Below are 25,394 nucleotides of genomic sequence, written 5' to 3'. Positions count from 1 at the left end.
TGAGCGAACTGCCTTACCTGGCTTGATAAGGTACTTTTGATAGCTTTCTGTCAGAAATTTCCTTGATTGCTATGTATATTTTTTTCATTGAACTGATCATGAAAGTAACTTTGGAGCTCAGGTTTCATTCCATAAAACAACGTTGGAGAGAATGGAAGTAAACCCTTTTGGCTTTCTCAGGAGATAAATTGAGTGTTAACAGTTAATTATTCATTTTGTTCTCTTCATCACACTGGCAGCTGTTGACTAAATTATACTTGAAGAAATCCACTTTCTCTAAATTAACCCATGTTCATCATAAGCCTTTTTGCATAGTGCTTATTAGACTATTACTAAATGAATTCTAACTTTTCAGGCATCTAAAGAATCTAAATATCAGAATTTAGTTTTGCGAGCCAAGGATTATCTTTTTGAGCAATCAGGGTTTGGGGTTTTTTTTGCACCCCGCCCCTCCAAAATAAGCTACCTAACGTGTTCTGACATTAATTATAAACTATTGATGATGTCATGATTTTCCTTCAGGAAATTCAACAAGAAACTGATATCCCTGAAAGAGAGCTTGTTAGAGCCCTACAGTCCCTTGCATGTGGCAAACCAACACAACGAGTTCTCACAAAAGAGCCTAAATCAAAAGAAATAGAAAATGGTCATATATTTACAGTGAATGATCAGTTCACATCCAAATTGCACAGAGTCAAGATTCAAACGGGTAAGTCTATTTTTATATTCTGCTCTCTTGTACTCGAAAAATATCTTAAGTTGTAAAATGTTGGCATTATATTGAAGGTAAATGCATCACACTAGCAAAAGGAAAATATTAAGCTATAAAACCTGTTGTCATTGACTAGTAGCCTGAAAACAAAAATTTAAGAGGAAGAAATCCAAAGCACTTACAGAAAGTAATAGTTGAGTTAAGTGGGGATTTTTTTGTTTGTTTTTTTTTTAAATATGTAGTCCTCTCCAAGGAGAAGAAGGTGGAAGGACTGTAGCTTTTAAATTAAATTACTATTTTTTAAAACTTACCAGGCTGTGTTCTGATTTACTTGGCGAGAGAGAGACATCTATCTCAGCGGTTCTCAAACTGTGGGTCGGGACCCCAAAGTGGGTTGCAACCCCGTTTTAATGGGGTTGCCAGGGCTGGCTTTAGACTTGCTGGGGGCCAGGGCCAAAGCCAAAGCTCCATTGCCTGGGGTCAAAGCCCAAGCCCAAGGCCTTCAGCTCTGGGCGGTGGGGCTCAGGTTACAGGCTCCCTGCCTGGGGCTAAAACCCTTTGGATTTGGCTCCCCCGACCTGGGGCAGTAGGGCTTAGGTAAGCTTGGGTTTTAATTCCCCCCTCCTGGGGTTGTGTAGTAATTTTTGTTGCCGGAAGGGGGTCATGGTGCAATGAAGTTTGAGAACCCCTGGTCTAGCTCATAGACGTATAACTTACTCTATTGCTATGAAATTACTGATTTGTTGTTTTCTTCAGTGAACATTGGGTGTTTTTCCTGGCTGTGCTCGATGTTCATTGGATTTTATACACAATTCTTTCTGATCCGCCGGTCTCCCTGTGGGCAGCACCCAGTCTCCCAGCGGGGAGCTGGTAGCTTTGTGGGCGCAGCCCGGCTCGAAGCGGGGAGCCCAGGGGGTAGCCGGCTCAATACAGTCATCAGCATTCTTCCTTCCATTTTCTCAGTGTTTGGGAATCTGTAATGACAAACAAATCAGTTCTAAACACTGTAAGAATGAATATCCTTTTCAATTTCTGCCCGCCACTGTTCGACCATCCCTTTTCAGGGACCCATCTCACAAATCAATACTCTTTCAAGAAGTTCAGATTCTGCTTACACTAGGGGCCACAGAAGAAGTTCCCCTTCGACATCAGAGAAAGGGATTTTATACACAATTCTTTCTGATTTCCAAGTCCAAGAGGGTTTGAGATTCATTCTAGATCTTTGAAATCTCAAGTATGTGAGATTTTGCAAGATTTCCCTAGCATGTGTTTATTCCTTCCCTAGATTGCAGTGACTGGTTTGCTTCCTCAATCTGCAGGATGCTTACTTCCATATGGTGGTCTCACCAAATCACAGGAAGTCTCTGAGACTTGTGATAGTGGGACAGCGTTATTAGTACACAGTACTTCCCTTCAGCCTATTATTAGCCCTGCCACTATTCCCAACTGCTTGGCAGTTTTGGCAGCCTGTTTGGAGGAAAGTAATTCATGTTTTCCCTTATCTGGACCATTGGTTCATTCAGGGTAGATCTGAATATCAGGTTCTCTACCACATCAGGTTTATCCTTTGTCTTTTCAACTGTCTAGAAATCTACATTTTCCCCAACACACAATCAAGTTCTTTAGAAGTTCTATGATTTTGACTGCGTTTCTACATCAGAAGAGATTTCAGACAATTCACTACTTGTGCCTCTCTCTCGAGCCACACTTTACCACCACAGTCTGAGCCTGTCTGAGGTTACTAGGCCACATGGCCTCATGTACTTATGTGACCCAACTTGTCAGGCTGTGCATGCACATCTTCCATGGGTGACTAAAGTCAGTCTATTGACCAAACAGATATCCCTTAGACAAGTTGGTCCATGTACCTCCTTCTGTTCCAGTCTCTTTAGAATGATGGATGGATCAAAAAAAGTATGCGAGGGGAGGTACTATTTTCTTGTCCTCTTCCATCCAAGACTGTCATTATCGATGTGTCCGATAGGATGGGATGCTTACATATGTTTGCTAGCCAAGCATTATGGACAGAAGACAAATCGACCCCTCATATCTATATCCTCAAATTTTGGCCAGTTCTCAAGGCTTGCTGTGCTTTTCTCCCTCACATCAAGATATTGTAGGTCCAGATTATGACGGGTTGCCCCCCTTTGGATGCCACCTGATGTGCTGAGATACCACTGAGCCTGCCTGTTATACCAACCTGGGCACCCTTTTTACCTGTCTTGCTGAGCCAAGCTATTAAGCTTCCTCCAGCACGCACACACAGGCAGGGCCACACCAAACTGCAGAAAAAAACCAGACACTGAGATTAATTCTGGGAAGGCTCAATTTAAGGGATTTGCCCCAGCCCTCAGGTGTCCACCTGCCTTGGAGTGCAGACCCAAAGATATGTTATGAAATCCACCTCCTCCCTCAATGTGGAGGAAGGGATGCACAGCCTTCCCACCCCCCCACCCCCCGCTCCCCAGGTTGTGTTTATAAACAAGAAATAAGTTTATTAACTACAAAAGTGAATTTTAAGTGAATATAAGAGATCATAGACCAGAACAAAGCCGATTACTGAGCAAATAAACCTAAGTACTCAGGCTAAGCTCAATATACTTAAGAAACAGGTTAAAAAATGTAATTTCTTACCCTAAATGTTATTTTAGGCAGGCTGCAAAGTTTCTGTGGCTCAGAGTTCCAGTTATATTTCTTTTCAGACTGGGCCCCTGTCTCAGTCTGGACTCCCCCCGCCTTCCCTTCAGGTGGCTTTAGCAGTCTTTCTCCTTGGGCAGACAGGCTGGAGAGGAGGAGTTCCATTTGCCTTCCTCCCCACCCTTAAATAGAATTTACATAAGGCAGGAATCCTTTGTTTCCCAAACTTGACCCCCCTTCCTTTACAGTGGAAAGTTACAAGAAGTCTCAGATAATGTTTAGTATCAGGTGACAAGATCACCTGACCTAGTAGTGTCACAGTTACATACCCGGATGCCGCTCAGGAGGGAGAGAGATTAGTGTCTTCATGGTTTTGTTGTTCCTTCCTGATGGCTCATCAAATTTGATGGCCTGTCATCTGGTGGGTGTCTTCCCAATACACACCCAGTTGTAATGGTTACATAGTCCATATTCCGAACTTTAGATACAGAAGTGATGCAGGCATACAAATTGGATAATCACATTTAGTAAAATAACCTTTCCAATGATATCCTACAAGACCCATCTTGCATAAAGTTATGTCATATCCGGGCTCCCTATGAGCAGTACCCGGGCTCCCAGCGGGGAGCTGGTAGCTAGGTGGGCCCAGCCCGGCTCCGAGTGGGGAGCCCTGGGGGTAGCCGGGCTCTAGCTAGAACCACCCATCCTCCCCAGGATGACAGCTGGGCCTTTTTCTCAATATCACGGCTCCATGCTGGAGCCATGAAATTGACAAGAATGACAGCCAACAACTGACATAAGTAATGCACGTACACTGCATCGCCCTAACTAAATTGACATAAGCCTTGCACCTCTTGCGGAGATGGAGTTATTATGTCTGTGTAATAGGGCCCTTACATTGGTGGGACCAAGGCTGTAGTGTGTACACTGACATAATTAGGTCAACATACACTGCTTTACATCAACATAACTCTTTAGTGTAGACCATGCCTAAATAATACTTGACTAGTTCTTTATCTATTTTAGCCTCAGATTTTCCCCATTTACATTGATGTTTACTGCTAACCTTTTCTGATGAAAACTGAAACAAAAACACTTCGGTCATTGCTGCATTTTCTCTTACTCTTTCCCTCTTCACTGAGCAATGGGCATACCCTGTCATTGGTCTTGATCTTCTTGCGTCTGATGTATTTTTAAAATGTTTTCTTGTTAGCCTCTGTATTGCTAGCTAGTTTAATCTTTTTTTGTGCTTTGATCTTTCTAATTTTGCCTCTACATGCTTGTCTTGTGTTTTTTATAATCATTCTTCATAATTTGACCTAGTTTCCACTTTTTATATGACTAGTTTTTGAGTTTCCAGTCGTTGAAGATCTCCTGGGTAAGCCAGGGTGGTCTCTTACCATACTTCCTGTCTTTCCTATACGCCGAGATAGTTTGCTCTTGTGCCCTTAATCACGTCTCTTTAATAAACCTACCAACTTTCCTGAATGCTTTTTTTTGACTTAGACTTGCTTCCCACAGCATCTTACCTACCAATTCTGAGTTTGCTAGTCTGCCTGCTTGAAGTCCATTGTCTTTATTGTGCTGTTTTCCCTTCTGCCATTCCTTAGAATCATGAGCTCATCATTTCATGGTAACTTACACCCAAGCTGCCTTCCACCATCAAATTTTCAACCACTTCCTCCATATTTGTCAGAATCAGTCTAGAACAGCCTCTCCCCCAGTTGCTTTGTCCACCTTCTGAAATAAAAAGTTGTTTCCAGTGGATTCCAAGAACTTCTTCAGTTTGTCCTCCAGTTCAGTGAAGATCTTTTGGGGTTTTTTGTTTTTTTTTTTAACCTGATGGTTTCTAGACTTTTAAAAGGGATTGTTTAATTATTTCCCTGGGTAAAGGATGCATTGCCACCTTGGAATCTTAATATTTTATTGGCCACTTTAATGGGCCTTCCATTTGAACCTATAAGCCACCTGTTCTTTGTGTCGCCTGTGTCAGAAGACATCTTTTCTCATAGTCATTGTTAGCCAGAAGAATGGGTGAGCTTCAGGCTGTCACTGCAGGACTCCCATATATACTATGTTTTCAAAGATAATGTAACTTTGTGGCCACAGCCGAAGTTCCTGACTGAAGTGGTATCTGCCTTTCATCTGAGCCAGACAATATACTGACTGGTTTTCTTCCTTCAAAACCACACTTACATAAAGATGATGAACGTATACGTACTTTGTATGTATGGTGAGTATTAATCTTTTAACTGGACAGGACTAAATCTTTCAGGTTGTTTCCTTGACTTGTGTATTTCTTATGCTGATAGAATGAAAGGTCACATCACACACAATTTCTAGATGGTATATTTCCTGTATTACTGTAGTTTATGGGGTAGCAAACACACTGCCTCCACAGAGACTGTCTGCTCACTTAATGAGAACATAAGCTACTTCAGTGGCTTTTCTGAAGGACATATCCATGTTGGATGTTTGTAGAGCTGCCACTTGGCCATCTATGCATACCTTCACTCATCATTACGCCATTGTGACTGCTTTGAGATCTGATGCAATTTTTGGGAAGGCTGTGTTGTAGTCACTATTAGGGCTCAGATTGACTTTACCGCCTAGCAGTACTGCTTTGTGAGTTACTGCTGAGTAATACACATGTGCAGCCACTTGAAGAAACAAAAACTATTACTTACCTGTATTGTAACTGTTTTTCAAGATGATGTTGCATGTGTGTATTCCACTAAACCCTTCCTTCCCTGTGCATTGGAGTCCTGTTTCATCATATTTCTGGCATAAAGGAACTGAGGGATTGGGGCAGCACTGCCCTTTTATAGGCTCAGGAGAGGCCATGAATATGTGCAGGGTGCATGCAACGCCCTGACAGGTACTTCTGCAAAAAACTCTTTGGCTCCAGCATGCTGGGTGTGCTGGGAGTGGAATACCTGTGTGCAGCAACATCTTGAAGAATAACCGTACAGGTAAGTAACCATTTTTGTCTAGCTCACTAAAGTTTTGAAGTTAAATGGTGATATATGTTGAGACACTTGTATATGTATATGCATATGTGAGTGGAGTGTGTTAGTACTTAGTACTTATTATTTATACATCATATGTATGAACTAAGATCTATCTAACCCCTATCCCACAATACACAGTGGTAGCATTTAAAAAGCATCTTAAAATATTCTGTAATTTTGAGAGAGATTCTTTGGACTTGTAATAGAACATATCACTGGAACTGGTAATCTCTCAGATACATTTTAAGTGCAATCACTGTACTTCTCTCATGCCAGACATTGCAAATATTAGACATTTTAACCCTTTCCTAACAGTGGATGTGGACAAGACTGCAAACATCTTAAACCCAAAGTATGCTCTTGTGATTACACTACATATATGTTGTTGCATAAACTACAGTGAACTTGGGTGTCTGCAGATGAAAGCAAAATGCCAAGGTATCCATGATTTAACATGTCTACCTTGCATGGAGTATTCTTAAGGTGGCAGAGATACAATAGCAGGTTACCAGTGTTTTAGAGCACCTTAACTAGTGCCTCACATACTCTGTGGCACAAGGGGACCAAGTTCTGTGGCAACACCTAAATTCCAATGGGATACTAAATTATTCTCTTACTGTGCAATCCTCTTATTCCCATCACCCTTTGCACTACATAAACAAGTGCAATTATGGCTCTTAATTGAACATATTGATGAAAAATTCATACAGTTATTTTCATCAGAGGTTATATTTGAGTTTTGGCCTCTTGTTTTCTAGGCTAGCAGCACAACAGAACCAATTCTTGACTCCATGAGAGGATGTATCTTGCAGCATTCTCTAGTGAACAACTGAAAAGGAAGGTTCTTTCTATCTTTAGCCAGAGGGAAGGCTGCCATGATGTTCAGGGTTTTTGAGTGGAGAGAGTAAAATGAAAAAAAAGGATATCTTGAAGCTAGACGACTCCTATTCAAAAGCAGGAAACATTGAATTTGTGTATGGGAAAAGAGGTGCCTAGAAATAATAGCTGTAGATGGAGAGAGACTGGAAGCAAGGACAGAAATAAGAAATTGGTGATGGTAGAAAATGCTCAAAATCCAAAAAGGGCAGAAAACAAAGTGAATAGGTTGATTGGTATTTTTCTTTTGGCTAATTATCTTCAGCAGTTTAACTAGTTTGGAAAGTAACCTTGTAAATAAAATTCTGTCCCTTTCCTTACTATGTTGCAATTCCCACTGTAATTGAAACATCGCCTTAATTGAAAAAGTCTCTTGACAAGCAAAGGAAATAAAACCCAACTACGCTGTCAGAATTGTTTTCTTTGACACACACTCTAAATTATGTGCAATTTAATAAGAAAACACCATATATAACCCATAGTTTCAAAGTTAATTTGGCAAAATCTGTGTAGTTTTAAAGAGAAGAATCTTCAATATGACAGTAGCCAAAAAAAGTTTTGCAAACAAAGTTCAGTACTGTTCGAAAAGCTGAGAAGTTTAGTACATTAAATTTTAAACAGTAAATAGCAACTGACAAAATAGTAACACATACTTACATGTGCATTGATTGCTATGTATGTCTGTCTTCTTGTGGCCACGTTTCATTAAAAACCACACTTGAAAATGTCACAAACCAAGAAACTTAATTCCTCTGTGGGTGAAATTTAAATTTTGTGCATATTAATATTATTGAAATTAATAATTTTGACTTTTGCTTAAGGTATTTCATCTTCTCTTTTAGTTGCTGCCAAACAAGGGGAATCGGACCCAGAAAGAAAAGAAACAAGGCAGAAAGTAGATGATGACAGAAAACATGAGATAGAAGCTGCTATAGTGCGGATAATGAAATCTAGAAAGAAGATGCAGCACAATGTGCTAGTAGCAGAGGTAACATCACATATAGTATTGACGTGGTTAAGAGGTTAGGAAAAGGGCACATCTTAGATTTCTCTGTCAATTCTTACTCTTCTGTTAATGTAGCGAAGTTACAAGGCCTTATCAGCAGTTCAATTTTTAAACTGATTCTAGAGAGACTTTATATTTTTATCTCATACCTCTGGAAGCATAGATGTATTTAATTCCTTTAGTTGCTATTATGTCAACCAGTTGTTTATAGTACAGTGTTTTATAACAAAAAACAGTGAGTTGATTGCAAAAGGTTGATATCCTGTATTGAACTTGTAAATTGCCAACCATGGGGTCTGATGAGCTGCCAAGGGGAGTGAGTTTCAAAGAGTGAACCTTTTGTAGGGAGAGTCCTGACACTCATAGTTACTAAATTTGAAGGCTGCACAGACAGCAAATGTCTCCAGCCAGTTCTAACTGTCATCATGGTTGTAGGTTGAGAGGCTTCATGATAAACACACAATTGCACCAAGAAGTGAGAGAGCTGACGATGAGAAAACTTCAGCACAGAATTCATGCCAACCATTCTTCTGAGTATAAATTGATAGGCTGCTGGTGTGAGGAAGGATGTTTTCTCCCATGTGTGTAACTGCTTAATTGCCTGCTCTGGTGCATTATTAGGTTTTTGTCTTTCTCTGAAATATCAGCTATTGACAGTAATGGAGGCCAAATATTGGATGTGATGGACCAGTGGTACAGAAATAAAAAAACAATTTATTTTTATATTGATCAATCTAATTTCTATTACAAACTCAATTTTTTTCACTTGGTTAGTACCTGAAGTGTGCAGCTGGCCATGTAAACTTTAAAGGTTACACCCAACCTGTTTTAACAAATGTTTTTTATGATTATTTTTAGTGTGCTTTTGTGTTGTGCAGCCTAACGCATTATCATCTGCAATATAGGATTAATTATTCTTGTTTTTATGTCCTAGGTAACTCAGCAGCTGAAAGCCCGATTCTTACCAAGTCCAGTTGTTATTAAAAAACGTATTGAAGGACTTATTGAGAGAGAATATTTGGCACGAACACCTGAGGATCGCAAAGTATACACTTACGTAGCATAAAATGCGTTCAGCAAATTTGATTTATTCTTGGACTATACTCTCCGCATGAACTGGGAAGTTCTTTTAAATCATTAATATTAAAGACGACCATCTCTTCTATTAAATTACAATACATGTTCTAGACCATGCAGATCAAGCCTTTACTCCTTTTGAGAGTTTTCAACATCAATTGATTGAGCTTCAGGCTTTTCAACGTTATCCCTGTAGAGATCATTCTTATAATTCCTCGGGAAAATGTGAACGTGCTGCGTTTGTTTTCAAAATTGTATGAAAACGCAAAAAATAAAAACAAATTTAGAAAATACAGCTCATTAAAAAATAAAATTGTTGGAATTTCATTTCCCCAAATCTTCAGTGTTGATGTAAATGTGTTTCTGTAGTGTTGCTTAGCACTTTGCGCATTGTATAAGTTGGGTTTAAAAACAACACAACTGGTAAGACAGAATTCCCGGTTATATTGCTCTGCTTCAGACATTTCTTTAACTAGCCATGTTTAATTTAAATATTTGGTAAATTTATAAAGACCCAAGAATACAATTTTAGCATGCTTCACTCTTCCAGCTGCACTCATTATTGTTCTGGCAATATGATCAGGAACCTTTTTGGGGCTCAGTAAAAAACGTAATAATTTTGGCTTTCCCTTCTGTAATTTGAGTTCTTCCAAATTAAGTTCTATATTGATTAGGTTTGTTCTGGTTTCTTTATAGGAAAAAGGAAAAGGTTTTAGTGTGTATAAACTGTATAATAATTTTTGCTGTTGTACTCACTGCTGATAGTGGATTGTACAGGGCGATGTTTTTATTTCACTTAATGTAGACACAATAAATTTAAAATAAACGGATTTAGTGTACACACACCACTAATTCAGTTGTTTTAGAGCACAGGGAGTACAATTTGTTGAACTAAATACTGCCCCTTGAAGAAACGCACCAAGACTATACCTTGTTTATTAATGTCATGACCGACCAGAAGGTTTCCCACCTTAAGTACGTATTTTAGGAGATTAAAGTGAAGCCATTGTGCACTATTGTTTTAAAATGCAATCTGAAAATGCAATAAATATTCTTACTTTAATCTTAATGAAATCTTCAGTTCTTACAGCAAAACTTCTTTTACATATTGTCGATGTGGTTCAAACCATGGATTTCAAAATTGTGATTCAAGGGCATCGTTTTTCTTTGATAAGTCAGTTTCACTGCCTGCGGATGTGTATTGTATTAAAGATTTTTGATTAAGATATAGTTTTGACCTTACAAAGAATGTACTCTGTGCAGCTTTTCTGCCATAACTATGGTTTCCCCCATTTTTCATCAAACTACTGTACTTTTATTCTCAGTTCTCCTTAATTGTGCTTTTTCACAAGAGATTTAAAAATGTAATTGGGAAAGGCTGCTTATAACATAGGCACCAATTTGGAGTCAAAAAAGCCTGGTTAATGGTCATGAAGCATTAAGGTACTGCTGGTGCATTTGTTAACTGTATCTGACAAAGGTGTCTGGTCAGATATATGATAAAGTCTATCAACATAATTTCAGTATGTATAAAGATGCCACATAACAGTTTCCATTGCATTTGGGGCAATGTTTTTACTCTGGTCTGCATATGTGTGTAGATTGATTTTACTTTTGTTTCACTGTCAGCATTTGGCAGCTAAGAAATATATTTCTATCTCAAACATTTTATCTTGAATATTTTGTAATTTATGCAACATGCTTCAAAGTCCAAATAAGAGTTTCTTTCATTTTATCCCCAAAAGTTCAAAAAATTTTGATTAGATCAGTTCTAAGTGATCAGAGTGAAAGAAAACTCCCAGGCTTCGACATTTTCTCTGTCTTTCGCTAACTTCTATTTCAACATTGATACTTGGAAAGCAGTCAGGCTGGAAGGCCTCTGTGGTGTCAGTTATTAAATACCTGTGTGTATATGAATAATATACTTCAAGTGGCAAAAGTATTTATTTATTTTCAATCATGCTATGGATAGGTAGCAACCTTCCATTATTGTTTTCTAAATACATTTCTAAATAGTAAGATGTTTAAAATTTTCCCCATATATGTGCTTTGTCCCATGTTTTCTGATGCTTACTTTTTACAAATTTCCATAAAGGGGTTTCTTTTCAGATACCGGAAAAACTTGTTTATTTTGTTAAAAGGCATTGATGTTGTGGTAGAGTATCAAAAACCTAGACATTCGAATTTAACACTATGTATTCTTGTGTTTTTCAAAAGAAGGGGGGATGGAAAAGTGAAATTCTGATTCCATTGAAGTCCGAGGGAATTTTAGCATTTATTTCAATGGGGACAGAAGTTAATGTTGCATGTGTTCTAGCTCTTGGCTGTCAGATATTTAATGTTATGTGTAAATAATTGTGTGTAGTGGTGTAGCTAATATGTGAAAGGATAGTAGGTAATTTAAACCTCCTTAAATAACAAGGAGTGGAATTTCTTTTGCAGTTTAAAGTGGCTAGAATTTTAAAGAGACAAGATGGGTGAGATAATACTTTTTATTGGACCAACCTGTGTTGGTGACAGACACAAGCTTTCGAGCTACACGGAACTCGTCAGCAACACAAGTTGGTTCAATAAAAGACCTCACCCATCTTGTCTCTCTAGTATCCTGGGACCAGCATGGCTACAACAACACTGCAAACAATAGAATTTTAAAGACATTAATGATTTTGAAATTTGCTTCTGTGATCCTTTGAAAAATCTTACCCATAAACATTAAATGTGAGGTAATGAAGCAGAGGATATCTTAATGTATCAAGATGAGGATATTCAAACTGAAGTCAGACTTAAATAACAGCAGAAAATTGCTACAGTTCCTTTTAAGGTGAGTTTAGTACTGTGTTTTTAGAATGTATACATGTGAATTTGAAATGTCTTGTGCAAACCGTGGAAATGTCCTGCTGTTCCTTATCTGATTTCACTTCTGATCTTCCTTTCTTAATGAGTTATTAGGCTCTTCCTGTTGAAATTTATTAAAATGGCATATATAGGGTTTATACAGCTGCCTGTATTGATGGAGAATATGAACATTATCAAGCATTTTTAAATACTGCTATGTGTAATTCCTTCAGTAATCTTATTTTTCTATATTAATCTAAGACAGTGAAGTGAAAAATTAAAAAAAAAAAAATAACCTGCAGCTTTTCTTGTAAGATCTCAGGGCAGAATTTCAAACCAATGGTGCCTAAAATTAGACTTCTAAATCCATTTTTAGGTCTCTAAACAGACATGGCCAGACTTTAAGATATGCTGAGCAGCTTTCATCCCCCCTTCCCACGCAAACTGTTAAGTTATAGTTAAGGCTGCATGACTGCAACTCCAACAACACATGATAAAAAGTCATTGCATCAGTAACCTCCCCATCTACACTTTACTTACCGCTTCCTCTTCTCAATCTCAACTACCTCCCTTCCCCATCCACATCTCCACTCTGAGTTGTTTTCTTTTATGATCTTCCTTGTAAATTCAAAATTTATACCATAGTGGTAGCAGCAGCATGGTTTAGTGCAGTGGTCCCCAAACTTTATCGCATGCCCCTCCTTTACTTCTGTCTGTGTCCCCCCCTCCCCTCTTGGGCTGGGAGCGGGGCTGCACCTCCGGGGCGGGGCACAGAGGTAAGGGGGCCGAGGCTGGGGCCAGGAGCAGAGCCAAGGCCAGGAGCGGAGCTGGGTCGTGCTCCCTCCCCCTCCCATGTGGACTGGCCCAGGCCCCAGCCGCATGGCGCTCAACGTTCCTTTGCGCCCCTTAGGGGAGGCATGCCCTACTACACTTTGTAGACCTCTGGTTCAGTGCTTAACAGTACAGGACTGGGAGTTAGGAGGCTTTGGTTTATGACCAGCTGTGATTCCCATTTGCTGTGTGCCTCAGATAATCCAACCTATAAAATTCCCCCATGCCTACAAAAGTATGTGAGGAGGTTAAGCTTAATATTTATAAAGCAGATTCAGAGTCTTGGATGAGTAAGTGCTTAAGTTAAATAGTAATAGTTATTTTTTTCCCCTAGATTTTTGCAGTCACACGAGTCATTACAGGAATCTTTAACTTTCCTTTTCCTTTGTAAAAGTGAATTGAGTGCTGGTGAAACCTGCTCAGACAGCCCCGAAGCCTTTCACATAAATCCGTCTCCCGCTCAGTTCTAGTGTATTCTAGGATATTTTGATATGATCAGGAAATCAGCAACTGCAAGATACCAGTGTTGTGGACCTGCAGAACAAAAGGGATAAGTTAAGTGCACCCATTGATGGAAATGCCTTTTATCTATGGATTGAATCAGCTATTACTATAGTTTTCTAGATGCCCTATATAAAATATATTTTTTACCATTGCATTGTTCATGTTGTCTCCTTAAGTGGAGTGTTTCTTGATTGTTCAGGAGAAACTTGAGTCATTCTGCAGCCATTTTTGAGGAAGGCTTGTATAAAGAGAGAAGTCCTTTCTTGTGGTCCAAAATAGCCACAACTTGGACTTATTTGATCTCCAGTTGTAGTGCATGGCACACATGAGGACCAGCCACCATAAGTGATTGGTTCCTGGTAATTTCATCCTGGGCTTCAGACACTATAATGTTCCTGATCAGGTTACAGGAGAGGTTGCCTCTGTCTGCTAGGCTCCAGTTCATTGCCTGTTTTAAAAATTAGCATCAGGACCTTGACATAGATCTGGAAGTAGTCGGCATGCTGGTGTGATGTGCTCTTTGTCACACTGCTCTAACAATATGTAATGTAAAAGCTTGAGCTCTTAATTTCGGTTAATAGATTTTACATTGATCCTGGACAGACAGTTTATCAGAATAATCAACATGCTCAGTGTAAAGCATACTAAAGAGCTGCTACTATATTCTGAATGAATACATCATAATGTGAAAAGATTTAGTGAGACAAAGCACACCACGTATAGGTAAAGTAATTAATTATCGGTGGATGCCAGAGTATGGATTTGTAGCATAACTGTTACAACTAGAACGGAGTGTCCTATGAAGCATTTGTATCATCAATGTATATCCACCAAGTTGGCTTGTGAGACAGCAGTAATATGTTCAAAATGTTTAACCAGTTTGGAAAATGGTAACAGATCTGTGATATGTTGTGTGTTTAAATACTTTTATATTTGTTGCACTGTAAATTTTAGGTGTATGGTGCTTTGTATTTTTTCAGATGAAGAAAAGTTTGTTTTGGATACATATGATGCTATATATAAGGAACTAAGATGGAAAGAGTGAGCATCTAAGGACTCTTAGTGCTTTTTCTTTTTCAGTGTTGATATTTATTACTGTGGTATTTATTTTCCCCAGAGAGAAACATCAGGAGTTATTGTGAAAATAAGTGACAAAATTGCTTTACATTGGTGGGAACGCTACATGCTACTCTCTGTTATCAGTGCTTGACTTCTTGCCCCTCCATCTAAAGAAGAGCAGAGTGAGGTAACTAGCAAGCACCATGATATTCACATGGCACAAATAGTAGGTTTCAGTTTCCGCTGGGGCAGTGTTCTTCGTAATTTTTCAGATGCTTGACAGCTGGGGATGTAGAGGTAATGTCCTTCCACATTCCTCAAGTAATCCAATGCAAATTGGAGGTAGGGCAAGTAAGGATCCTCTTATTGGGCACAGCCCAGTGAGAGCTAAGGGAGTGTGGCTTGTGGCTGGCTACTTGGAGGTACAGAAAACTGGAGTTGGAGAGGATTGGCAGGAATGAGTGGCTTGTGTGGTTGCTGGGATAAGCAGCACCATCGTGTAGTTTGCACTCCTGACTCGTATTACTAGATCCAGCATTACTTGAAATTAGGGCTGTCAAGCAATTAAAAAAATTGTGATTAATCATACTGGTAAAGAATAATAGAATACCATTTATTTAAATATTTTTGGATGTTTTCTACATTTTCAAATATATTGATTTCAGTTACCACACAGTGCTCACTTTATGTGATGATTTTTATTACAAATATTTGTACCGTAAAAAACAAAAGAAATAGGTTTTTTATTCGCTTAATACAAGTACTGTAGTGCAATCTCTTTATCATGAAAGTTGAACTTACAAATGTAGAATTATGTACCAAAAAACTGCGCTCAAAATAAAATATTGTAAAACTTTAGAGCCTACAAGTCCACTCAGTCCTACTTGTTCAGCCAATCACTCAGACAAACAAGCTTGTTTAAATTTGCAGGAGATAATGCTGCCCACTTTTTGTTTACAATATCAAATGAAAATGGCAACAGGTGTTTGCATGGCACTGTTGTAGTTGGCATTGCAAGATATTTACGTGACAGGTGCACTAAAGATTCATATGTCCTTCATGCTTCAACCGCCTTTCCAGAGGACATGTGTCCACACCGATGACAGGTTCTGCTCGATAACGATCCAAAGCAGTGCGGTCTGACACATGTTAACTTTCATCATCTGAATCACAGGCCACCAGCAGAAGGTTTATTTTCTTTTTTGGTGAATCATTTCTGTAGTTTCCACATCGGAGTGTTGCTCTTTTAAGACTTCTGAAAACATGCTCGCGACCTCATCCCTTTCAGATTTTGGAAGGCCCTTCAGATTCTTAAACCTTGGGTTGAGTGCTGTAGCTATCTTTAGAAATCTCACATTGGTACCTTCTTTGTGTTTTGTCAAATCTGCTGTGAAAGTTTTCTTAAAACGAACAACGTGCTGGGTCATCATCCGAGATTGCTATAACAGGAGACATACAATTCTCCCCCAAGGAGTTTAGTTACAAATTTAATTAACACACATTTTTTTAATGAGCGTCATCCGCATAGAAGCATGTCCTCTGGAATAGTGGCCGAAGCATGAAGGGGCATACTAATGTTTAGCCTATCTGGCACGTAAATACCTTTCAATGCTGGCTACAAAAGTGCCATGCCAACACCTGTCCTCACTTTCAGGTGACATTGTAAATAAGAAGCGGGCAGCATTATGTCCCGTAAATGTAAACAAACTTGTTTGTTTGAGCGATTGGCTGAACAAGAAGTAGGATTGAATGGACTTGCAGACTCTAAAGTTTTACATTGTTTTGTTTTTTGAGTGCAGTTATGTAACAAAAAAAATCTACATTTGTAAGTTGCACTTTCACAATAAAGAGATTGCATTACAGTTTATAATTTTTACAGTGCAAATATTTGTAATAAAAATAATATATAGTGAGCACTGTGCACTTTGTATTCTGTATTGTAATTGAAATCAATATATTTGAAAATGTAGAAAAACATCCAAAAATATTTAATAAATTTCTATTGGTATTCTACTGTTTAACAGTGCGATTAATTTTTTAATCACGATTAATTTTTTTTAGTTAATCGCTTGAGTTAACTGATTAATCGACAGCCCTACTTGAAATGGTAAGCACAGGAGGAAGTATTTTGGAAGGATGCAGTGTGGGGTTAGGAGGGGAGATGGTCCACAGGAGGCTCTCTCCTCATAGAGTGTTCTGCAGAATGAAAGATTTGGAAGGCCATTGACTTCCAACTTCTGTCCTTCAGTATACTGAACAACTTGATGGACCTAATGCACAAAATGCATTTAGTGTTTTGAATCTCTGCAAAGCAAATTCACTTCTGCCTTGGCCGTGTATCTACTCTGATAGAAATGAAAGTTAGCGAGAATTGGATAATGTAATTTCAGATGAGAATAGCTGCTGGACGCTTAACTAACACTGAACTTCGCACTCAGCACTGTAAGAAATGACTGTGAGAAAACAGCAACATGATGTCAATTCATGGTAAGTGGAGCATACAGTAGCTGACACATAGCAACATCCATAGAGCTGATGTAACCAGTCTATTTATGTTTGGTAGGTGCACTTAAGTTTGTTAAACAGGTTACAGAGACATGGTTCTAGATTTTTGGTCTAACCTATTTACGTGACAGAACTTGCTACTGCTAAACGACATTGCTGTCAACACAGCAATGTGAGCCAAGCTTACAAAGCAACTTCATTTCTTCCCAGGCCTCTCTTAGTGAGAATTCAGACCAGTGTTGATCCCTTGAAGCTAGTAACATTTAATGCCACAAGTGAGATAAAAGTTTGCAGGTCCATTTCTGGTGACAAAGTAGTACCGTATACCTGAACTTGCTGCAGTGGTATTTTTATTGTTGATGCTTTATTATACAGTGGATAACTTAACTCATAACAACCATCCACCATGCAAAAAGCTCTTTCCATTACAAGCACAGCAAATGTTGAGACACTCCCCGATCACATTACTCTTCCCATTCAAAGCATACCCCCCAAACAATTAATTACCTGATTTAATTCACCTACGCATTAATTTACACTCTAGCTTGAAGAGTCCTTAAAAGAAAGTGGCAAAGGGCACTTCCAAAGCTTCTGAAAAAGTGAAATTAAAACAACCAATAAACTGTGGTCCAGCTAGCTGACTTGCAGTAAGTTGTAGACACTCATATTACATTGTAGGTATGTGGCATTTAAGTGGTATTTACAAGTGACACCATATTTACAATGGAATAATAGAATAATCATTGTATCCATTGCTCATGGAGAATCCTACAGCAGGGTCAGTAGAAAAGTGCATTTTGGGATACCAAGTAAAACAACAACCAGTACGAAACTCTGTGGCTTAACACAGCATTGGTTATCCTCTGTGCTTGACGGTGGTGTACCATCATGTGCGAATGGTTTTATTTAGGGCTCTCTTCCCTTGACAAGTTGATTTACCACTTAGACATCTCCAAATTTTCTATCAATGTTCGCATCAAGAGGTTTTGACTCTGCTCTAGAACTGGGCAGACCTGAGTTACCAAAAAGTTCATATCCAGTAATCTTAGTTAGATGGTCTCATTATTTACCCTGCTCTCTGCTTTTTTCCTGCTGCTCCCTATCCCCTTCCTATTTTGTTACTTCTGAACTTCACACTTTTCTAAGGGCTACTACATTAAAGCTCATTAAGGACTTCATAGTGGTGCACTATCCATTTCTCAACCCCAGTTCACCACTTGCCACATTTGTTACTTCCCCCTTCTTTCACCTGTTCCCCACTTCTTTTGGCTTTTGTCTCCTGAGCTACATGCACAGAAGGGGAAATATAGTAGTAGAAAGGACACCGCTTTGTACTCTCCCAGTCCAATACCGATACAGTATCTGGAGTGATATAGATTAGACATAGACTTCCTGTCATTGTATTTTTGAGAGGCAGAGATGTACTTAATCCATTGGCTTAGCATGAGTCCAGAATTCCTGTCCTTACAGCTTCTACTCTTGTCTAATTGACTCCACTGACTTTCATTTTGTTTTGTCAATATTTGGGGTACCACCCTTGCTGCATTCCTTCTTTGTGTCACAACGTGGATTAGTTCGTGGTCAATAGCTCCTCCCTTTCTCCTATCTTTTATTTCTGTTACTGGTTCATCTTGCTTTAAGATAAGGCACACGTGATTGTATCAAACCTTTTTCTTAGTTTCTTGCTCTGATCCAGACCCTTATTCAGACCTCATTTTCTAGATGCCCAACTTATCTCGCCTTTTAAAGGTCCCTGACTTTAAGAAAGTGCTGATCAGATGCCCTCTGAAGATCATGTTCTTTTTAAGGTGTCTCAAATTGTGCACTCAAAATCACTAGTCACTTGAAACCCTTGGTAAATTGTGTATATTTCATGTATATTTCTCCATATGAAGTTGGTAAATTGATTCTCTTCATGATTGCTTTTAATTAAATGGATTTGACATCTGCTTCACAAGTACAAATAATTGCTCAAAAAACAGCTTTTGTTTTGAAGCCTCAGTGATGACCATTAAAACACCTTCTAATTAACTAGGGTAAGCAGTAAGTATAAATATGGAATAACCTTTGGCCTAATTTTTATTCCTTTTTTAGGAAAGATACTATTTCTAAACACCAGGCACAATTTATAATGACAGGTTCTTAAAAGGCCTGGTTCTTTGATACTTAACCTCATATATACTAACCCCATTGATGACAGGACCAACAGCTGCAGGATTGATCCTTTAAGGAAATGGTCACTATCCGCTCCTCCTGTCTATTCTGTTTAATTCCCAGCAGTTGATTTGTTATATCTAGAAACTCTTTGTGGTTGAGAGGAGGCAATATGGGTATGAAAACATGTAATCCCTCCAGAGAAAGTCAGGCTGTTGGTATTTTAAAACACTTACCTCTCCATTTTCAAAGCCTTGCATGGGCTTTCAGGCATCTCTCCTTCTCCAAGACAAGGTGAGCAACGGAGCTAGAGTCCAAATAACTGATGTTTTCTCTGGCTGAGGGGAATTCAGTTAGAAGCTCTTTGCAGTGCCATCCCCTGAATTTTTAAAATTTTGTCCATTCTACTTGTGAGCTCAGTGTAGAGGCCATACGTAACAGTGCAGGGGGTGGTACCACCAAGCAGCGTTGCCAAGGCCAGTAGCTCAAGCTACAAGAAATTCTCAGTAGAATCAAGGGATTAATTTAAATGCCAGGAGGCTTTTTTTTTTTTTTTTTTTTTTTTTTAAAGAAAATAGTGCAGAGCAACCCCCACCCAATTTTTAAAAACATTTAGGAGGAATCCCTTTAACTTTCCTATCCCACCCCAACTCCACAGCGCTTGTGTGATCACTGCAAGATTGACAGTAAGCTAAATGAACACACAACCCAATGTAAAACACACCATGTACACTGTGAGGAAGGAGAAGCCATTCACCTTCTAACCTCAGGGTGTTGGGGAAAGAGCAGGCGTTCTTTACTGCTTTATAGTACCCCTTCCTCCTTCCAGTCTTGCATTTACCAGTCTCTTGTTTCACTCTTCTATCCCCTAACCTCCTGTTGTCTTTCCCCTCTCCCAGTGTCTGCCCCACAACTGCCTCTTCATTACAGCTGGCCAGGAATTTTCCCATGAAACATTTTTTCATCAGAAAATGCCAATTTGTTGAAATGGAAAGTATTGATGGGAAAGGGTCAGTTTGAATTAATCTCCCAATTTCAGGGAGGGGGGAAAAACTGAAGAAAAATTTCAAAATTGTCAATGTCCTATTGACACTTTCCAAATGATACGTTTTGTTTTTCAGTTCGAAATGAGCTCTTGTTTTGAAGTTTTAGTTAAACTAAAAACAAAGGCAAAAGCTTGAAATTCAAATGAAACGTATTTTCCAGACTCTGTTTGTGAACACTTTTGAGATTTCAACTTCACCATGATTCAAGACACACATTTTTCGTGGGATACGAAAACCATTTCCTGCCCAGCTGCAATCTCAGCTCCCCTGTTTCCTCTCTAGCTACTGGCCCACCTTTCCCCATTTCTCCCTCATCCTTGCCTACTTGCTGTCTTGCTTGCTTGGCAAGGTATGGAGAAGAGCAAGCAGCATGGGAAAGAGTCAGTCACTTTCTAGCACTGAACAAAGTACTTTGAATGAGAGAAAACGGTGTTAGCCCAACATCTACCCTCTCTTTGCTTCACTGAAGTGCTTCTCCCTACAAGGCTGCCACGTGTCATGCATCTCATGCAACATTGAGCATTTGGCCACCCTGTCACACACTCTTGCATCTCAGTGGAGATGTGCATGTGGCTGCAGACATTTGCCTGCAGTCCTGCCTTTGCATTGCTAGAAGCTGTTGTGGTACCTGGTGAGCAGCCAGCCTGGTATGTTCACTGTTCTCCCAGCTGGATAAGGGCAGAGAACAACCAACGGGAAGGCGGTGGCAGCAACTGGAAGTGGGGCTGGTTTTAGGGCACCATATGACTGTACCACTTGGCTTTTTTTATTCTGCTGATTGGCGAAGAGAAGGTGGAAGCAGAAACAGCACAAGGTGAGGGATGTGATACCTGCACTGTGCTCCTTCAGGAGTACTAGTACTCCTACATGCCCCCCCAGGGGGGGGTCCCCTGCACTCACTGGCCACCCCTCCTTTCCCTCTCCTGCCCCAATACCATCAAGCACCTGTCCTAGCTAGAGCTGCCAAGTCTTGTGCAGCTCTGTGCCCTACCGCTTGCCATTGCTTGGGGCAGGATGTGTTACATATAGATGCATATATATATAAACATCTGTAGCCCCTCCCCAGAAGTGTGGCTCAAGCCTCCATCCTGGTGCTTGCTAATCTGAGGGGCTTCCCCCCTCCTTGCTTGATTTGGCTCGTGGGTTCTTTGTTGTGACATCTGGTGCTTCCAGCCAAGGCGACTCCTCTCTGTGCCTGGGACACAAGGGGTGCTGTCCCTTTTAAAATGACTGATACTGCTACTCTTAATGACCCAGTACACCAGAAACAAAATACACACCCCACCAAGTGAAGTGCCATGCTCAAAAATAACAATATAACAGAGGCTCTAGGGAAGGAAAGAGTTCTGGTTAACTAATAAATGATAAAACATTAATAGAACATGTTCCCCACCACCTCCTAACACTTCACAACTGTACCACCAGCCCCAGGACCCTCCCTGGCTCCTTCCCAGGCAGTCTGTCCCTGCCCAGACTTTGCAGGCTGTGAAATGGTGTCAGGAGGCCCTGGAGCCATGATTTGTTGTAGTGCATAGGTTAAGTCTCTAGGTATGTCTACACAGCAATTAAACACCTGCAGCTGGCCTGGGTCAGCTGACTCGGGCTCACTGGGCTCAGGCGACAGGGCTGTAAAATTGCTGTGTAGACATCCAGGCTCAGGTTGGAGCCGAGGCTCTGGGATTCTGTGAAGTGGGAGAGTCCCAGAGGCAGGCTCCAGCCTGAGCCCGAACTTTTACACAGCAATTTTTTGACCTGCAGTTCAAGCAGTAGTCACTGACCCAGGCCGGCCACGGCTGTGCTGTGGGTCTTTTGTTCCAGTGCAAACGTACCCTTCGAGGCTCAGTCCAGCGTTCCAGGAGGTGACAAACTCCAAAGGGGGTTACATATGCAGATTAATACACTAAATAATTGTCATAAAATGTCACACAAGTAGCAGAACAAAATTTGGCAGCTGGGCTACAAACTTCCTTACTACCCTCCTTCCTGGCTTCAGGCTACAACATTACAGTACACACCATCTTGGGATGTAGCCATCTTCGCTGAGGGCAACCTGCCTTCATACCCTTAGGAAACAATAACCACTTTTAGCGAGAACAAGATATCACATGATGCCTGAAACTATTCCTGTGATCCTGTCCAGCTTAAATAACCTAGACGCACAAACTGCGGGGGTCGTGATAGAATAGTGAGGGTCAAACAGGAGTAACAACAGATCAGGGCTTGGAGGGAGTCATTGCATGAGAGATTTACAAACTAAAGTCCAGATCTTCAATGGGATTATAGGCCTACCTCACATTGATTTCAATGGGAAGCAGATGTCTAAATATCTTTGAGGATCTCACCGTTAGTGACTCATTTCAGATGCCCAGTACCCCTACAGCTCCAGGTGAAGTGAATGGGAGCTGCGGGGGCTGAGCAACTCTGAAAATCAGGCCCTAGGTATGCATTGTTTAGTAGCAGTAAATTCCAGTTGAGATCCCTGCCTGGGGACTGCCCAACTGAGGTGCTGAATCAACACATGTGGGCTGGTCCTGCCATTTCTGTGGCTGTGCCAGCTCTGACCCTTGACAAAGAGGAGGTTACAGACAGACTTAGGACAGTGGGGCCCACAACCTGGATCGTTAATCAGTTGACTATGTTGACTCTCCCCCTTTACTAGCATGGTGAGCAGTGAAGAAGTGGAAGGATCAGAGAATGCCCTGTATCTCAGCCTATCCAAGGTGTGTAGATATTGCCTGATGAGTGCACAGCCTACTGTCTTGCTTGAGCTGTGCTAAGTGTATGGCTGTTTTCATATCTGCTGTGCTTTTTACAAAAATGCAGTCTGATTCATACAGATCTTTCTCATAAGTGTTGTAGTTGGGCACAACTTTTTTGCACTGACATCTGCAAAAACTCCCTTTTTATTTTTGTAGTGCATTTCTGGAACTTCCACTAACACAGCACAACAGTCCGCAAATTTTGTCATCTCAAGTGTAATTACAACCCCCTTCTGCCAAGAAAAATTACTGCATGACCATGGGCGGGGGTGAACCAGACTTTGGCTTCAGCCCCAGGCCCTAGCGAGTCCCAACCCACAGTTTGAAAACCTCAGTAGAGCATTGAACAGGACTGAGCTAGACCCTGATGCCCCCCCAGCCAGTGTTCCCATCTCCCATTGTCTCAGGGAAAGAGAGTTAACAGCTTTGGCTGCTGTCTCTAGTGTTACCCGTCCTCATGGGGCAGGGAAGTTCTTGCTGCAGAACTCCCATTGCTTCTCATCACAAGGGCTCAGTGAGAAAATCCCTGCTGGCACCCCATGCCAGAGAGCAGAAAAAAAGATGATGGGAAATCTAAACCAGGATATAAAGTAGAGAGGGAAAGTGGAAACGGAAGGAAGACCAAGGACAAGAGAGATGTAGAAGGTTACGTTCCATTATAGAATTGTTACATAGACAGATGCTGAAATCCCAGCTCTGCTTGGTCACGGCCACTAAGATTTGTGAGCTTCCCTTTCCTCTGACTGTACTTGTCAAGGGCATTCTGAAACTTGTAGTGTTGTGTCTCTCTCTTTTTTCCTTTATCCAGATCATTAGCATTTTGGCTCAGGCCCATCTGTACAGGAAGCCAGCTCTAACCTGGAGCTTCTACCTGTACAGTCTGCCCTCTGCTTCCTGAGAGACAATACACAGAGTGAACACAGAGCTATGATCAAACATATGGCTTTTTTATACACTCATGGAGGTGAGGAGAAGAGACCTCATGTGGCTAGAGAACTGCAGCATGGCAGCAGGATTCTAGAGAAAAGGGTGAGTTGTGTAATCAATCCTTGAAGTAGGAACTAAAAGATGGAGAATTAATTTTGATGCTGAGACAGTTGAGAGAGTAAGCACAGGGATTTCAAGCAATGGAGTAATGTGACTACAAACAAAGTGGCTGAAACTTTTTTAGATGGTCTCCCTGGATTTCTTTCATAGTTTAGCACTATTTTCCATTCATCCTTTTGTACCCATTTCTCTGTTGAACATTCATTTTTCTTAAAGCTTGCTCTTTAAACTCTGCACAATAAATTAATACTCAGCTGTGCTGTTAGATACATAAGTGCTTCTTGCTTCACTTGCTGTGAGTTTCAACTCATTTTCACCTCTCAATATAATTTGAAACAGGTGTTTGTTTCAGTGACCACTGTATTGTTGAACAGGGTTCCCCAGCCAGGCCAATACTGAGGTAAATGGAAAGTACTGTATGAGTGGGAAAGAGCAGAGTCACTTTAGAAGTGTAAAAATGCTTAGCGCGTAGAATCATCAGACATGACTTGCCTTGTGCAGTAATAAAACTGAATTTGCCCCTCCTGCTATCTTTGCAGAATTACTTTACACTTCATATGTTTTGCATCTTCCAAGCACTGTACTAATGCTCATCTTCCCAACTCCCTCATGTGACGGGTAGGCAATGTGGTGTGTTACAAACTATGTTGAAATTACAAGCACTAGAGAGAGTGAGAGTGTGTGTGTGTAATGGGTGGTTGTGTTTTAGGGAGGGATAGCTCAGTGGTTTGAGCGTTGGCCTGCTAAACCCAGGGCTGTGAGTTCTATCCTTCAGGGGGCCATTTAGGGATCTGGGGGGACAATCTGTCTGGGGATTGGTCCTGCTTTGAGCAGGGGTTTGGACTAGATGACCTCCTGAGGTCCCTTCCAACCCTGATATTCTATGATTTCTGGGTTCTAAGGAATAAAGTAGTAGTATGCTGCAACCTTTCAGAAAGAGTATACATGTTCCTTTTTTTTCTAACTTTCCATGTATGCCATGAATAGAACGGGTACATGGCATTACCTTTCATTTTTCAAATGAAAAACAGAGGCAGATCTTAAGCCCCGTCCCCAACACAATACAATAAGCTAGTGACAGTGGCAGAATTGGGAGGTGGGGGAGGGATAGCTCGGTAGTTTGAGCATTGGCCTGCTAAACCCAGGGTTGTGAGTTCAATCCTTGAGGGGGCCACTTGGGGATCTGGGGCAAAATCAGTACTTGGTCCTGCTAGTGAAGGCAGGGGGCTGGACTCGATGACCTTTCAAGGTCCCTTCCAGTTCTAGGAGATGGGATATCTCCATTAATTAAATTTAATTAGAATTAATCAGTCCATAGCTGCTGGTCCTGTGTTC

At 40.5% G+C, this 25,394-nt stretch overlaps 1 protein-coding gene across 1 annotated transcript in view; it reads left to right on the top strand.

Annotated features, from left to right (window-relative positions):
* CUL3 (cullin 3) overlaps nucleotides 1-10,382 on the top strand; it is a 102,662-nt gene extending 92,280 nt beyond the window's left edge. The window contains exons 14-16 of the mRNA XM_054039468.1: nucleotides 523-709; nucleotides 8,079-8,224; nucleotides 9,177-10,382. Coding sequence (XP_053895443.1) covers nucleotides 523-709; nucleotides 8,079-8,224; nucleotides 9,177-9,308 — 465 coding nt within the window. The 3' untranslated portion in view covers nucleotides 9,309-10,382. The remainder of the gene's footprint in view (nucleotides 1-522; nucleotides 710-8,078; nucleotides 8,225-9,176) is intronic.
* The last annotated feature ends 15,012 nt before the right edge of the window (nucleotides 10,383-25,394 follow it).

Source organism: Malaclemys terrapin, chromosome 9, assembly GCF_027887155.1.
Source record: "Malaclemys terrapin pileata isolate rMalTer1 chromosome 9, rMalTer1.hap1, whole genome shotgun sequence".
Taxonomy (NCBI): Eukaryota; Metazoa; Chordata; order Testudines; family Emydidae; genus Malaclemys; species Malaclemys terrapin.
This window is presented reverse-complemented; position numbering and strand designations above follow the sequence as displayed.